This window comes from Bombina bombina, chromosome 8 (genome assembly GCF_027579735.1).
Source record: "Bombina bombina isolate aBomBom1 chromosome 8, aBomBom1.pri, whole genome shotgun sequence".
In the NCBI taxonomy this organism is placed as follows: Eukaryota; Metazoa; Chordata; class Amphibia; order Anura; family Bombinatoridae; genus Bombina; species Bombina bombina.
This window is the reverse complement of record NC_069506.1, coordinates 30362445-30378611: the sequence shown is the minus strand read 5'-3', so window position 1 is coordinate 30378611 and position 16167 is coordinate 30362445. Positions and strand designations below refer to the sequence as shown.

Sequence of the window (16167 nt, the reverse complement as noted above, 5' to 3'; positions counted from 1 at the left end):
AATAATCAAGCTCCGTATGGAGCTTGATGCCCCGTGTTTCTGGCGAGCCTTCAGGCTTGCCAGAAACACAAGTTATGTAGCAGCAGTCTTAAGACCGCTGCTCCATAACCTGTCCGCCTGCTCTGAGGCAGCGGACAGACATCGGCGAAGATCAACCTGATCCAATACGATCGGGTTGATTGACACCCTCTGCTAGCGGCCAATTGGCGGCAGAATTGCACCAGCAGTTCACAAGAACTGCTGGTGCAATGATAAATGCCAAGAGCGTATGCTGTCGGCATTTATCGATGTGCAGTGGGCATGATCCACAATATCGGATCATGTCCGCTCGCATCATGATAAATAGGCCCCATAATCCCCAGTCATTCAGCCAAAGGAAAATGGAAAAAGAAGAAACACAAGGGTATAGAGGTGCCTGAAGTTTACTCAAAAAACTGCCGAATTATAATTAAAAATAGAGAATGGGGTCGTGGACTCTCCATGCCCGGAAAGAAAGACATTTATCAGGTTTGTTTTCTTTCCTATGGCATGGAGAGTCCACGACGTCATTCCAATTACTAGTGGGAACCAATACCCAAGCTAGAGGACACGGAATGAAAAGGGAGGGAGAACAAGGCAGGAGGACCTAAACAGAAGGCCCCACCGCTTGAAGAACCTTTCTCCCAAAAGAGGCCTCAGTCGAGGCAAAAGTATCAAATTTGGAAAATTTGGAAAAAGTATGCAAAGAGGACCATGTTGCCGTCTTGCAAATCTGTTCCACAGAAGCTTCATTTTTGAAAGCCCAGGATGAGGAGACAGCCCTAGTGGAATGAGCCGTAATTCTCTCAGGAGGCTGCTGTCCAGCTGTCTCATAAGCAAAACGAATCATACTTCTGAACCAGAGGGAAAGGGTAGTAGAAGAGGCCTTCTGACCCTTATGCTTTCCAGAGAAAACCACAAACAGGGCAGAAAATTGTCGAAAATCTTTAGTAGCTTGTAAGTAAAATTTTAGAGCACGCACAACATCCAAGTTATGCAAAAGACGTTCCTTATGAGAAGGAGGATTAGGGCAAAAAGAAGGAACAACAATTTCCCGATTAATGGTTCAATCCGACACCACCTCTGTCAGACAGAGCAGGAGCGAGATGCACTTAGTGTTATGGCGCGGTCGGGCCGGGCTGTGACTATACAGCTGGCCCGATGCGCTGTCTAATAAAAACAGACCTGCTCAGCAGAGTACAGAGAGCGGGTATGAAAAACAGACATATTTATAAAAAATTCAAAGGGAATAAAAGGGTTTATAAAGATAACACTAAAATAATGTTATATAATTCTGCACTATGTGCAGAATTATATAACATTATTTTTTAGGTTTACTGACACTTTACACTTTAACATTACATGATGAAGACATCTAAAATGCACTCAAACCGCAAACCTCACTGCCCATAGTTGGAAATAGAAAAGCTATTTCCAAAATGCTGCCAACAGAAATGTATGTCCACTGAAGCTTACTATGTAGACAAGGTTGGAACAAAAGAAACACTATTATTCTTTATAGAGCCCAACGTTCACGACTCTGAAAACAAAAACAGACCAAACGTCTCCTATCTAGCAGAGCGAATGCTCAAGGCTCCTCCACTGCATAGCTGACTAGCTGCGCCATAGTATTCGCCCACAATGGCGGTCTTCTAATATGAGGATAAAGGTACATAGCTGCATATAATAAAAAAGAGCTGACAAGAAAGCTAAACACCTGAAGCTTAGTGCACCAGCGAGACCCCTCTAAATTATTAACTCAATAACAGATGAGGGGAGAAACCCTTCAAATGTGGTCATCGCTATCTAGCATCTAACTAATAAAGAAGCATGCATTAGCCAGCGCCGTATTATGCAAGCGCCATAACCGAGTGCTGCGTCAGGAGCGTAATATGGGACTTGCAGGTTCATGGGGAAAACCTTTCAGTCAGAGTATTGACGCTTATTGCGATTGCCTAAAATAGCACTGCCAGAGAATATTTTCTAAAAAAAGGCCGGAGGTAGTCTCCTCTCATCTAGCTGGAGAAGCCGCCGCAGCATCAGATAATTGCGCGCATCAATGTTATAAAAATATAAGCATAACAGTCAGCGGTAGCCTCCTCTACTGAAGCCTGAGGTGCTGCTGCTGTAAATGAGGAACATACCAGCTAAAGGAGCCATTATAAAGGTCCACACAATTAAATAAAAGCCTCAACCCCCTGTATCATTTTTACATGTAAACAAAACTATGAGGGTAGTTGAATTATGTCAGAGGGAAACACCCAATAATGAGTGAACCGGAGCCTGTTGAAGGAGATGCTGGTAGATTCAAGCTGCTCAAATAACTGATATCCCCAACTAAGGTTTCCAGACCCATCTAAGAGGGCAATGGAGGTGCCAGTTGGTCACCCTTCAAAGTCCTCCCTTTCCCTGATGACAGTAACAGTTATACCTGCCAAGGGAAGGGTTTAAATAAGGATATAAACGGGCTCACCTTCCAGGATCTTCTGCTGTGGAGCAGACACAGCACGTCCCAGTCTTTCCGCCTCAATCGACCGCTGGCAGGGACATGGAGAGAAAAAAAAAAACAGAGTAACCAACCCTGGTTTTCTATATAGGGGTAGCATAAATGTTAGAAGTAAAGCACAGACTACCTTGCTGCCTTCTAACTGCTAAAAGCCACCACTACTCTTACTAAAGAGAATGACTTGGACACAGCTAGACCCCAATCCTTGCTTGCAGGGAAAAGTACCCATTAAAAGGAGCAAATTCTTCAGACACCGACTTCGCACATCCTCCATTGACACAGGCAAAGAGAATGACTGGGGATTATGGGCAAGGGAAGTTACACTTAACAGCTTTGCTGGGGTGCTCTTTGCCTCCACCTGCTGGCCAGGAGTTGAATATCCCACTAGTAATTAGAATGATGTTGTGGACTCTCCATGCCATAGGAAAGAAATTTCTTCAGCTCACATGAGTAAGTGCTCTGTGAACAGTTATACTTCAGCTGCTCTCCATCTGCAAATTGAAAAAAAAAAAAAAAAACAGTAGCCAATCAGCATCAGCAGTGCTGAGGTAATGCTTTGGCTTTGCTGTGATCGCATGATATTTCACTTAACTTGATTTCATATTAAACTTCCTTAAACTCAATAGGAAAATAACATGACTGTGCCAGCACATGACAGATGCACACTCCTTTGCAAGTCCTGGGACAAGCAGCCTGATTTGCTGCTTAAAGCCTCTTTACAGTGTGGTGTGCATACATAGGAAATTAGGAGGTAAAATATCTCCTTTTTTTACATAGAGATGTTCAGGTGATATTTTCTAATCAGTTTTTACAGCTATGCTGCATTACTTTCAAGTGTTTCAACATTTGGGTATCATATCTATTTAAATTACAGGAAAGGGGACTATGCAGCGCACAGTAAGAAACCCCAGCACAAGATTGAGACATTGTCACAACCACATGAAGATGACATAAATTTAATCTTTTTAATGGCTTTTTCTCCATTCATAATAACAGATGTAATTCTCATGACCTGATATGTATTTTAAAATGATTTAAAAAAAAATAATAATAATAATAATAGATATAAAATAATCCATTCGCCTTTGGAAAACGTGCAGAAACTAAACTGAGGTGTCTGTATGATCATGCTGTCGGAGAGGCTGGACTTACCCGTTCCTGCTCCAGCCTGAGCTGATTCTCCCGTTTATGTCGCTCCATTTCCAGGCTGAGGTTGGTAAGGCTATGCTGGGTGTTACTCAGTTTCTCGTTCAGCGATGCCTTTTCCGCTTCCTTAAGTGACAGAGCCTGAGAGTTGGGAAGTAACGTGAAGGTAATGTAAGGTATGTGAGCCACACAGGTGCAAACACAACTCAGAGAAGGAGGCAAAAGGAACATACGCTTAGGTGAGATTATATTACATTAGTACCGGACTAAACAAAGGAGAGAGGGAAAAAAAAATCTGTGCCTCGCTAACCTTGCAAACTTCTCAAACATGAAATGAGAAGCCTTGTTCTGTATATTATTTGCATAAAAGAAAAAATATTGCTTTGGCTAAAAGAGGCTGAGATCAATAGTTTCACAAAGCAGCAGCACTCACACTATTCCTACTATGTCCCTGGTGGAATTTTATAAAGCCAATCTCTTAAACTGAAAACAGGGTGTCTCACTAAGGGACGTATAATGCATTTTCGTATGGGAAGGAGATGCAGACACAACAAAGTGCACAGTGAAAATCGTAATTTAATCATTTACACAAAAACACAGAGGAAAAAAAAAGGTATTGTTAAGGTGCATCAAAAATCATAACAAAATTGTTCAATATAGATCGTATGAGTACTTAAAAACTGAACATGGGCGTTCCATGGGTGTGTATGAAATTCTATCTAAAATCCCAGCGTAATTCTGTAAACATTTTCACAAAACAGATCTCACTGTTTTTCTCACAAATTAAAAAAGGTGGCGAGATTTTATCATACTACTCAAAACACTAAATACTCTGAAAGGAAAACCTATGCATACGAAAATAACAGCGAATTTAAAGTATAGTGCCCTGAAAACAGCGCAATTTGATTTGTATTAGGTGTAATATTAAAGATAAAACATACGCTGGAGTCTCACTGTCTACGTCGTCCTCCATTGCAAACTTTTGCATAACAGAGAACTCTCATTATTTATATGGGAGACATCTCGCCACTTGCAGGGAGAGCAGACCATTTTTTGATAGAATTCTATGAGGGGCAGACTGGAAAACCACATCTGGACTGGTGAATTTTATAGAAGTGGCCCCTTAGGGCCTCTTAATCAAAAACTCGCTGGCATGGAGATAAAACACGCAGAATCATTGGGGAGGGGGTTTAGCATTTTACTGCAATGTGTTTGACTCTTGTTCATATCAAGAGCCTGCAGAGTAGATAAGCAGATCTCAAGCTACTATTTGCCTTGTAGGACCTCACAGTGCTGATAAAGCTTCTTCAATAATCTCACCAGAGAGGAGAGCTTTACATTATCGGTCCTTCCAGATTCTAATATAAAATGCGTAATTATGCAGAGTAAAACATCTTTGCAATATATTTTCATTGTTTATTTTGCCCCCTTTTCTTATAATTTAAGTCTGAAAAACTGAGAGCACAAGGAAATTTTCACAAGCCTAACCCTGCCACGTGTCTAATTTACAGTTTGTTATCTTATTATTTCTGCTGAAGCTAAACAATGGAGATTTTGTTAACAGAATGACAGTAGGCGTGGCAAACCCAGTTAGACTCAAGTCTGGATTGGTTCCTTTAAATAAGGAAATTTGTGGGTGGAGTTTGACCATTGAAAAACAATTGCAGGAAACAATGTGTTCTAAAAACAATTAGATTCTGCTGATATGTTCATCTTTTGGAAGACAGCAGAAAATGTTCCTTACAGTCCCTTTAAGTATATCGTCTCATGGTTTTACGCATTTAGTTTTTGCTTTGTTAAAGGAACAGTGTCAGAATTAGTGATGTGCATTTGAATCCTTCGTTAGGATTCAGCTTTTTACGGAGCTGGATTTCCTCTTGTTACAGTGCAACACACTAGGATCTGGATTTGAACAGAACTTTCATAAGAAAAAAATCAGACTCCATAAAGAACCAAATGCCATGAGCGACCTTCTAACTAAAGATCTGAATACACATCCCTAGTCAGAATATTCCAAACATTATCTCTCTAAAGGCCATCACTTAAAGGGACATTATACTCCATAATTTGCTATCACCCATATAAACTTTTTTTCATGATAACTGTGTAATAAAAGCTGTTTAAAATTGAATTGAAAATAATATGGTATTATCAGTTGTGTACATCCTACTAATAATGCTCATTGGCTGACAGGTACTTCTCAACCAATGAAAATGAACATGAAGTTTCTATAAGCCAATGAGCATTAATTGGAAGTACACAACTAATACTGCTGTATTTGTTTTAATTTAGACAGCTTTTAGCTCCCATTTGGTTAGGCAAACAAATAATATATTTAAATGCTAACAAACTGTAATATTCAAAGAGCTGGTCCTTCTCAGTTCCCTGAGTACTTGGTGTTATATTCGCTTTGTATCGCACCTGCTGTTTCTCGCTCTCAGCCTGGAGGAGGCTGTCATCTCGCTCCTGCTGCAGTGCTGCGATTTCCTCGCTCATTTCATCCCGCTCCGTCTCGTATCGTGCTTGGAGTTCCTCTCGCTCCTGGATTAGACGATGCGACAGTTCTTTTTTCTCAGACTCCAGTTCCTGGCGCAGTTCATCCTACAAATGCGCCACATGAAATAGAAACAGCAGCAAGGTGGGTAAACATGAGTAATGGGTGATCAGACAGAGAGGAGTGCGGATAGATTATAGTAGTGGGGGAACCTGTATAATGAACAGGGTTTGATTAGTGACATTAATGAGATAAAAATTAGTTTCATTGCTAATCATATTCTCAAGCAAGAAAATATTATTATGTTTCCATTTTAATAAAATGTCTCTTAAAAAAGCAAAATCATTTTGTATGAAATTCCAAAAGATAAAACGAGAGGATTAATATGTCAAATGTGTGTCCACAGGAGACAATGTGATGATTGTCAACGGTGTCCTCTTGCCCTTTTATTAGACTGCTTTACGTATTCTATTTTACCAAGAGTCTGTGTTATTGTGCACTCATTTACCCAGCACTATGGAACTTAAGAATAAATTATAATAATAATGAAGGGAGATGACCTTCCTTTACACAGGCACATGTGCTCCTCAATAAGTAGCTATTTGCGCACACAAACGCGTACATAATCGCTCTGTGACGTTCAGCCAGCAGGAGGTCAGATGAAGCTACGTATAACTCACCTTCTCCCTGCATAGCCTCTCTACATCCTCCTCATGGGACTTCTGCTCGTTCTTCAGGGTGACTTGAGCTTCGTGCTCCATGTGGCTCAGCTGTTGGCTAAGACCTTCCTTGTCTCGCTCCAGCTTATTCAGCTCCACCTCCATCTGCCTGCGTACAGCGCTCACCTCCCCTGTAAAAATATAATAGCGTCAAAACCAATATGAGGAACATTTCAGTCTATTTCACTGTAGCATAATTGTACAAGATGGTCCTGACGGAAAACTGATTTTGGGTGTGGGAACTCAGCGCCTTATCTGTAATTAACTGGTGCATTCAAACTTCTATTCAGTTTAGTACAATGTATGTTGCAGCAAATGATGCAGTAATGTATTTATTTAATTGTTGCTTGACGAGTTCTAATTAAGTTAACTGAATTAGTAACTTCTGGGGTACAAATCATCATTTCACATGATTTAAGCAAGCAATGTGGCAGGGGATGGGGAATGCCTACACGATACTGGGCAAACAGCAGAATAAAGTAAAAGGATGGATAAAGCAGAAAACAAAAAACATCCATATACGCCTTAAATAACTTAATATGTACAGCTGGGAGATAATAAGAGAAGGCGGAACAGCAGGAGGACAAGATCTCAAGCTGAGAGCCTTTCTGCCCGCAATCACCACTTGTAATGTAGCATCACTAAGCTGCAACCAATCACATGAGAGCACGGCATGTCAATCACCCCAAAGGAGAGAGTGATTTATCTCCACCACCTCTCGGTAACTGTTCTTGTGCTTGCAGGATCACTCATGCGATCCTGCACTGCAAGGGTCAGAAGCAGCAAATGCAACTTGATACATTCTCCCTACTGTATCAGGAGAAAGTAGCAGATAACACAGTAAGAGAAATCACACTAGTGGGGTAGACATTAGATCCTCAGCATAAGAAAAATTGATAAAGATGAATTGAAATTGTATGAGTTATATTCCTACTGAGCAAAACAGCTGTTAATTAAGTACTAAGATCTGTTCGCTGGCAACCGATTTAACACATTAAAGGGACATAAAAGTGCAAAAAGATAATGATCTAAAGTGTTAGAACATTTTAATATTGTACTATAACTTGCATTGAACTATCTTTTTACACACTACAAAGGGTTAAATACATATATAAAGTCAGCTCAAGAGCAGCGATGCACTACTGGGAGCTTGTTGAAAACATCTGGTGAGCCAATAACAAAAGGCATATGTGTGTATCCACCAATCAGCAGCTGACATACCCACTGCTTCTATGTCACTGCATCTAGTCATTAAAGGGACAGTAAAGTCAAAATTAAATTGTCATGATTCGGATAGAGCATGCAATTTTAAACAACTTGCCAATTTACTTCTGTAATCAAATTTGCTTTGTTCTCTTTGTATTTTTTATTGAAGAGTAAAACTATGCAGGCTCTTAAGAGCTCAGGAGTGTGCATGTGTCTTTAGTACTCTATGGAAGCAGTGTTTTGCAACATTGTATAACAAAGCTATAAATAATGTTGCAAAACACTGTTGCCATAGAGTATTAAAGACACGTGCACACTCCTGAGCTCTCAAGAGCCTGCATAGTTTTACTCTTCAATAAAAGATACAAAGATGACAAAGCAAATTTGATAACAGAAGTAAATTGGCAAGTTGTTTGACATTGCATGCTCTATCCGAATCATAAAGGTTTAATTTTTACTTTACTGTCCCTTTAAGGATAAAGTGATTGTCATATAAGAGTGCTGATGTTACCTTGCAGGGCTTCCTTTGTCAGACGCAGACTATGGATCTCATTCTCCGCCTGCTCCTTGCGGGACTCCAGGTGGGATAGCTGCTGCTGCACATCAAACAAACACGTCTCCAGTGCCTCCTTCTCTGACCTGCAGGGACAAACCGCAGTTGGTTCCCCTCACACATCCCATAGCCATGCTTGCCCTGTGTAAACTGCCGTGTAGGTCTCAAGAACGCTTGTGTTGCTATAGGAGTCACCTGCTTGTTTACCCTCCCCGCTGCCTGGTTACAAGCTCTATGCAGCCGCCTGATTGGTGCCAGCCTGTGTGTTGGCAGAACAGGGAGGGGCCCTTATTGCTTCACTAACTCAGATAATGTGTGTTCTCTTTATACACAGAGGCACCTAGCACACACCTCCTGCAACACCCACAAATGTAAATCTATACATGGATTGACACAAAAAAAAGTGTATAGGTTCAGCCACTAACAGCAACATTCAGTCTGGTTTTAGGGGAAAAACCTCTCTATAGCTGGGTTTATGGTGCCATATATGAATACCTTATAGTGGGGCACAATCTACCTATTGCCAGGGATGGACCTTTCCACTAGTCTAATGGGATAAAAATGTGTAAAACGTATATGCTTTAATATGTTACAGTATTTTATTATTGCACTATAGCTTGCATATATCTATGTGTTTAACATCTGGAAAAAAAAAGGTTAAACACATAGTTAATGCACTACTGAGAGCTAGCTGAACAAATCTGGTGAGCCAATGAGAAGAGGCATGTCTGTGTAGCCATCAATACCCAGGTAGCTACCAGTCGTGGATTGCTGCGCATGAGCCTACCTAGGTATGCTTTGTTTTGTTCATGGAATGCTCTATCTGAACCATGAAAGTTTAGTTTCGACTTCTAAACCCCTTTAATTTTAAGAGGACTAGTAACTGTACTCTCTTTACTAGTAAGTGTTTCCCTGGCTGGTGATTTAGTCTTCTGCTAATGTGGAAGAACTTTAGTTAGTGAATAAAATAGACATCTACCGTTCCAGCTTTTGGATTAATGATCTATAAGATATGTGGTTCCTTTCTGCTGCTGTCCACTCTCAGCTTATCGAGCCCTAGCCCAGTTCTTACTCCCTATAGAAAGCTCTAAAGCTGTGCACTGCAACCGATCTACACAGCAAATGCAGATAGCTAAGCTTTCTGGTGTATTCACGGATATGGAATGTGACTTAACTAGAAAGAACTGGGACTGCAGCTTAAAGGGACATTAAACACTAAATACATCCAATAAGCATAGTATTGCGGCTTCCCCTGCCTCCCCTCTAGTCTTGGGTACCGCCATGTTGAAGTCTAGCTTCCACTCCATTCCAGTGCTGATGAGTTTGCACATGAGCAGTAACTCTCCTGCAGATACCTGCAGTGTAACCTAGGTTACAAAATGGCAACACCCATAATAAGAGGGTGGTGCATGAAATGAATTTAGGGCCAGATTACAAGTGGAGCGTTATTAAACGGTCCCACTTGAGCGTTAACTGCGCTAGAACTTTTTGCACAAGTCAGGTTGCGCTCATATTACAAGTTGAAAGTAAACTGTTTTCGTATGTGCACTAACCCGACGAGTGTAAAAAACCGAACTTACAATATCGCGCACGCGATAACATATTCCCCCATAGAGTACACCCTACTCACGTGCAAACCCGATCACAAATTCTCAAGTGCTCTATCCCGACATGAAAATATGAATATTCCACATTCCAATGTTCTTCACATAGAAGAATATGTTCTTTTTATTCATAAATACATATTTCTACATATATCTGATGGTATTTTGGTACCATCTATATATATACACCTATATATATATATATATATATGTATATGTGTATATATATATATATATATATATATATATATTACATATTATTATGTATAGATATAGATATATATGAACAAACAGAAAAGTAGCGGAGCACCGGTAAAAAGTAAAACGAAAGTCTTTATTAATCCAAAACTGGTAGTAAAACAACGAAAAACAGCTGCTTTGATAACGGCAATGCACCGAAACATGTCAGCTGTATGAGCTGACTCCTATTAGGACAATATCCAAAAAAACAAAAAAGATTCCAGCCTCAACAGTAAATTAAAAGACCTTTATTTTTCACATATAGGGTCCCAGAGCAAACATACAAAGTTTCAAGCCAGTATTAGGCCCTTAGTCATGTACATGACTAAGGGCCTAATACTGGCTTGAAACGTTATATGTTTGCTCTGGGACCCTATATGTGAAAAATAAAGGTCTTTTCATTTACTGTTGAGGCTGGAATCTTTTTGGTTTTTTGGATATTGAAGTGGACCTGGCAAGTCTAGCATTCCGTGCCCCACACAGACAAGAAAGGTGTGCCGTTTTCCACTTTTTTGAAAACTCCTATTAGGACAATACCATCACTGTTTTTCGTTGTTTTACTACCAGTTTTGGATTAATAAAGACTTTCATTTTACTTTTTACCGGTGCTCCGCTACTTCTCTGTTTGTTCACATTTGCTCTTGACCAAATAGCGAGTTAGCATGGTAACTTGGGAGATAACTCCTATTATTCCCAGGAGCCCGGTTTGGCCACACTACATGACGGGCTGTACCCAATAGGAAGCCAAGGAGCAGAGGACGCATACACCCCCCTCTGTAGATGTCTGAGGAGGGACTGAATTGGATTGGCTGGCGGAGGTGTCCGGAAATCTACACAGGCATTAGGAAACGAGAAGCACGCTCAAGTAGCGGTACCTGATACGAAGGGGATCACCGGAAACAGCCTTCTTCTTCCCCAGGACCGGACCGATCGCAGGAGAGGGGGTAAGAGTGGGATATTCATTCCTTTAAGCAGCATAGAGGCAATGGCCATTTGGGACTGTTCTTTTTAAACGCTAGCGTGTAGCAGCGGTGTCACATAATACACATACAGCACTATACTTGCAGAGGAAAGATCCCACATTTTCAGTATATATACTTAAAATACATAGAAAATATTCTGCTATGTGCAGAACTTTGGTACGTGAAATATTTACATTACATACACAAACACTTTATTAAATATTAATATTGCATAAATATGATTTTTCATGTTTTTAGCTACTTAACTGCAAAGGGGTCCAATGCACTGAGACCTTATAACTTTTTTGTGCAATATTTTTTTGACTAATTATTATGTTATTATGAGTGTAACTGTACCTTGTAATGTAATTTTGATGTGTATTGTGACACTTTTTTGTTTTGCAATACAGTTAACCAGAGCTCTAAGATCGTGTTAATCGGATGCATATTAAAGGGACACTGAATCCAAAAATGATGTTTTGTAATTCAGAAAGAGTATGTAATTTTAAGCAACTTTCTAATTTACTCCTATTATCAATTTTTCTTTGTTCTCTTGCTATCTTTATTTGAAAAAGAAGGCATCTATGCTTTTTTTGGGTTCAGTACTCTGGACAGCAATTTTTTTATTGGTGGATGAATGTATCCACCAATCAGCAAGGACAACCCAGGTTGTTCACCAAAAATGGGCCGGCATCTAAACTTACATTCTTGAATTTTAAATAAAGATACCAAGAGAATGAATTTGATAATAGGAGTAAATAAGAAAGTTGCTTAAAATTTCATGCTCAATCTGAATCATGAAAGAAAATTTTTGGGTACAGTGTTCATTTAACTTCAATTGCACTCAAGCGATCGCGTTTACTTTAAGCTTGTAATACAAGCATGCGCTCCACTCATAATCTAGCCCTTAGTGTTTAATGTCCATTTAATGTCACCAAAGTTTAACTATGTATATTAACTGGTGCATTCAGAGGTTAAACACATGGTTACTGTAACACATAAGAGCATTTTCTTTTAGCACTTTTGAAGAATTTTGCTGTTACTACTAGTTGTTAAATTTGCAGCTGAACTGTTATCTAATCCCTTTTTTTATACCAGACGTGTTTGGGGCAAAGCAATCACACATTTTGATCCCACTGTGATGTTACGCGTTACATACAGGTGCGACCTCAGTGGTCGTATACCTGAGAGCAGCGATTTCCTCAGACAGGGCTCTGTTCTCTCGTTCGGACGCTGTAAGCTGGACTACCAAGCTGCCTTTCTCCTTCATGAGACTCTCTTTCTCTTTAGAAGCTCTGAGCAGACTCTCGCTCTGTTGTTCCACCTCCTTACGGCTCTGCAGCAGATCCTCACTCAGGGTGTTTCTCTGTCGTGACAACTTTGGGGAAGCGTAAAGAGATCATCATCATACACTGCACTCCGGCAACTCTCAATCTGCTGTACCACATCTGTTTTAAAACCAGGCCAACCTGTACATGTTGTCCACTATGTTCTTTCCACATCTTATGCTCTCTCTATGCATAATCTACATTAAATCTTTAACAAAGATACCAAAAGAACAAAGTCAATTTGATATCAGAAGTAAAATGGAAAGTCATGTAAAATTGCTTGCGCTATCTGAATCATGAGTTCAGTTTTGACTTTACTGTCCCTTTAAGTACCATTTGCCATTTAAGTCTGCTAAAACTATCTTACAGATAACAACCAATATCTCTCCAGTGCAATGTTTTCATTTCTCTCATATTCATCTAAAACCCATTTCTTTTATCTCAGCATCCCTCAAGAACAGTGAAGGCTGTCGTCACATCTCACCTGTCCCAGCTGCTCCTGCAGATGCGCCCGCTCCCTACGTAAGGACTGCAGCTCCTGCAGAAGTTTTTCACGGGTCTGCTCCATAGCCTGCAGTGAGTTATCCAAACCAAACCGCTCTGTGTCCAACTCCAGCTTTTCCTGCTCCAGCCTCACTAGTTCATCCCGGATTGAGGCCTTTTCCTGCTCCACCTCATGCTTTTGTCCCTGCAGAGAGGATCGCTCGTCTTCCAGCTGCACAAAGAGTTAAGTTAGTGAATGTGTATTCCTCACCTGAAGCAACTGCACAGTACGTTTATATAAAAACTGACCCCAGCATATAACTGACAATATGAAATAACCTACATGTAAGTGGCTGCAAAACTGGGACCTAAAAAAAGCAATGTGAATGCTAGGTGTTAAATGGCACATAGCTTATTAATCTGTGAATTTTTTTGTGTGTGTCAGATTTTATTCATTTGCAACTCACATAAATAAGTGGTTGTATAGTTTTCAGAATTACAGCAGGTGTAATACAAACTAAACTCGTAGTTGGTCTGAGATATGGGGAGGATGGTAGATAGAAGGTCATAATTATTGATGTTCTTAATATGTATAAATTGGTTCTAAACAAAGGTTATTTGAAAAAGAGATCAAGATCACATAGTGAAATTATAATATTTTAGTTTTCCTTCTTCCACTGGGATTTATTAAATCAAATGTAATGATTTAGATTTTTGTTTATGAAGGTATAAAAGTTATCAATATTGTGTCTAGTTCTTTTCCCTGCGTTTTTTCTTGATCATGTTTTTCATGTAATCATAATCAATATGATTGTTACCTGAGATATGAACCTGTTCAGCTCGGTCTTATCTTGTGCCAGGCTCTCATTTAGAGCGCTCATTTTAGATAACGCGTCCCTCAGTGAGGTTTCCTCGGTCCTCTGCCTGTTCAGCATCAGTTCCAGCTCTGCCCTACTTGTCTCTGCCTGAAACAGGAAATAGAATTATATTAGGGCTACCTCTTATGATCCAGCCTCTTCACCTGCACTGCTAGAACCCAGAGAACAAACATTAATACAATCTACTGTGATTGGAGTTCTAGTAGGTTATAGCACTCTACCTGCAGTACCTGAGCACAGCTCAGAAATACCAAGATCCAGATCACAACAACTGTACTACTAGAATTTCATAGAGCCCGGTGTAAAACATGTGCTGCTCAGATCTCAGAACTGTGTGTAGCAACTGCATAGCTGTAGTTTGTGCTGCTGAACACACTGCGAATACTACAAGAACCTGCAGAACCAGAATTGTATAAGATGCAACCTGTAGGTCTCGCACCTGTGCCTCTACAATATGATGGGAGCTAAGGACATAGCTTTGATAATGTATGACACAAACCTGGCTGCAGCAGCTCTATGGATGTTACGGGGCTCAGATCCAACCTGATTTTATAGGATGCACCAGCAAAGCTAATCTGCTCAATGTCTGTTTGTAACTTTCCAAAGTTTATACAAAACCAGATCATCAGAGAAACTGACCTGGGTAGTGTTGCATGGATTTTAGTAATACCCAATTGACCCCACATAAAAAGTATCAGCATAGAACCCCACAGGTCCTCACCCACAGTATGTTACATGCAATGGTATAATATCGGATTTAGAAGCACAGCTGGGGTCTTTAATGCTAAGGTACATGGCCTAGCATCAACAAACAGAAAATCAAAATGAAAAAAATGATATAATGGGTCAGAAGGAAAACACTAACTGTTGTAATATAAAACAGCTAGACCTGGTCATTCAAAGAAAGAGAAAAATATACAGAGAGCCAAAGTCAGAATGATCTATAAAGTGTGTCCATAACAGAATATTCCGACACTGGTTAAGAGATGTAATATTCAGAACCTGAAGATCCATAGCCAGGGGAAGCAGCAGATACCCGAAATTACTGCAGCTTGTGTCACAAATGGTTACACTATAGATTGTTAGTTTGCTGGTAAAACTGCGCAGTACAGAACTCACCTTGGATAGGGCCTGTGAGATATCAGCCTTCTCAACTTCAGAAACCTCCTTCTCAAGTGTGGATTTGTGTAAAGATTCCTTTACCAACACCAACTCCTTCTTCAGGGCTGAAAGCTTCATCTCTATCTGCTCCTGAGCTTTGTGCCTGAGGACAGAGTTAGAGCTCAGATACATATACATGTGATGTACGCACCTCTAAGCCTTGTGTCTGCAGACAGAGTAGGAGATCATTTATACATATGTATATACACACATCTCTGAGTCTTGTGTCTGCAGACAGAGTAGGAGATAATTTATACATATGTATATACACACATCTCTGAGTCTTGTGTCTGCAGACAGAGTAGGAGATCATTTATACATATGTATATACACACATCTCTAAGTCTTGTATCTGCAGACAGAGTAGGAGATCATTTATACATATGTATATACACACATCTCTGAGCCTTGTGTCTGCAGACAGAGTAGGAGATCATTTATACATATGTATATACACACATCTCTAAGCCTTGTGTCTGCAGACGGAGTAGGAGATCATTTATACATATGTATATACACACACCTCTGAGCCTTGTGTCTGCAGACAGAGAAGGAGATCATTTATACATATGTATATACACACATCTCTAAGTCTTGTGTCTGCAGACAGAGAAGGAGATCATTTATACATATGTATATACACACATCTCTAAGCCTTGTGTCTGCAGACAGAGTAGGAGATCATTTATACATATGTATATACACACACCTCTGAGCCTTGTGTCTGCAGACAGAGTAGGAGATCATTTATACATATGTATATACACACACCTCTGAGCCTTGTGTCTGCAGACAGAGTAGGAGATCATTTATACATATGTATATACACACACACCTCTAAGCCTTGTGTCTGCAGACAGAGTAGGAGA

The 16167-nt window shown here is 40.1% G+C and overlaps 1 protein-coding gene across 1 annotated transcript in view; it reads right to left on the bottom strand.

The window, feature by feature from the left end:
* The window catches only part of CROCC (ciliary rootlet coiled-coil, rootletin), a 143585-nt gene that overhangs the window by 61624 nt on the left and 65794 nt on the right, over positions 1 to 16167 (bottom strand). Inside the window, exons 15-22 of the mRNA XM_053690918.1 lie at positions 15257 to 15401; positions 14078 to 14224; positions 13261 to 13491; positions 12633 to 12826; positions 8601 to 8728; positions 6845 to 7014; positions 6092 to 6271; positions 3677 to 3811 (exon numbers count right to left, since the gene is read on the bottom strand). Coding sequence (XP_053546893.1) covers positions 3677 to 3811; positions 6092 to 6271; positions 6845 to 7014; positions 8601 to 8728; positions 12633 to 12826; positions 13261 to 13491; positions 14078 to 14224; positions 15257 to 15401 — 1330 coding nt within the window. The remainder of the gene's footprint in view (positions 1 to 3676; positions 3812 to 6091; positions 6272 to 6844; positions 7015 to 8600; positions 8729 to 12632; positions 12827 to 13260; positions 13492 to 14077; positions 14225 to 15256; positions 15402 to 16167) is intronic.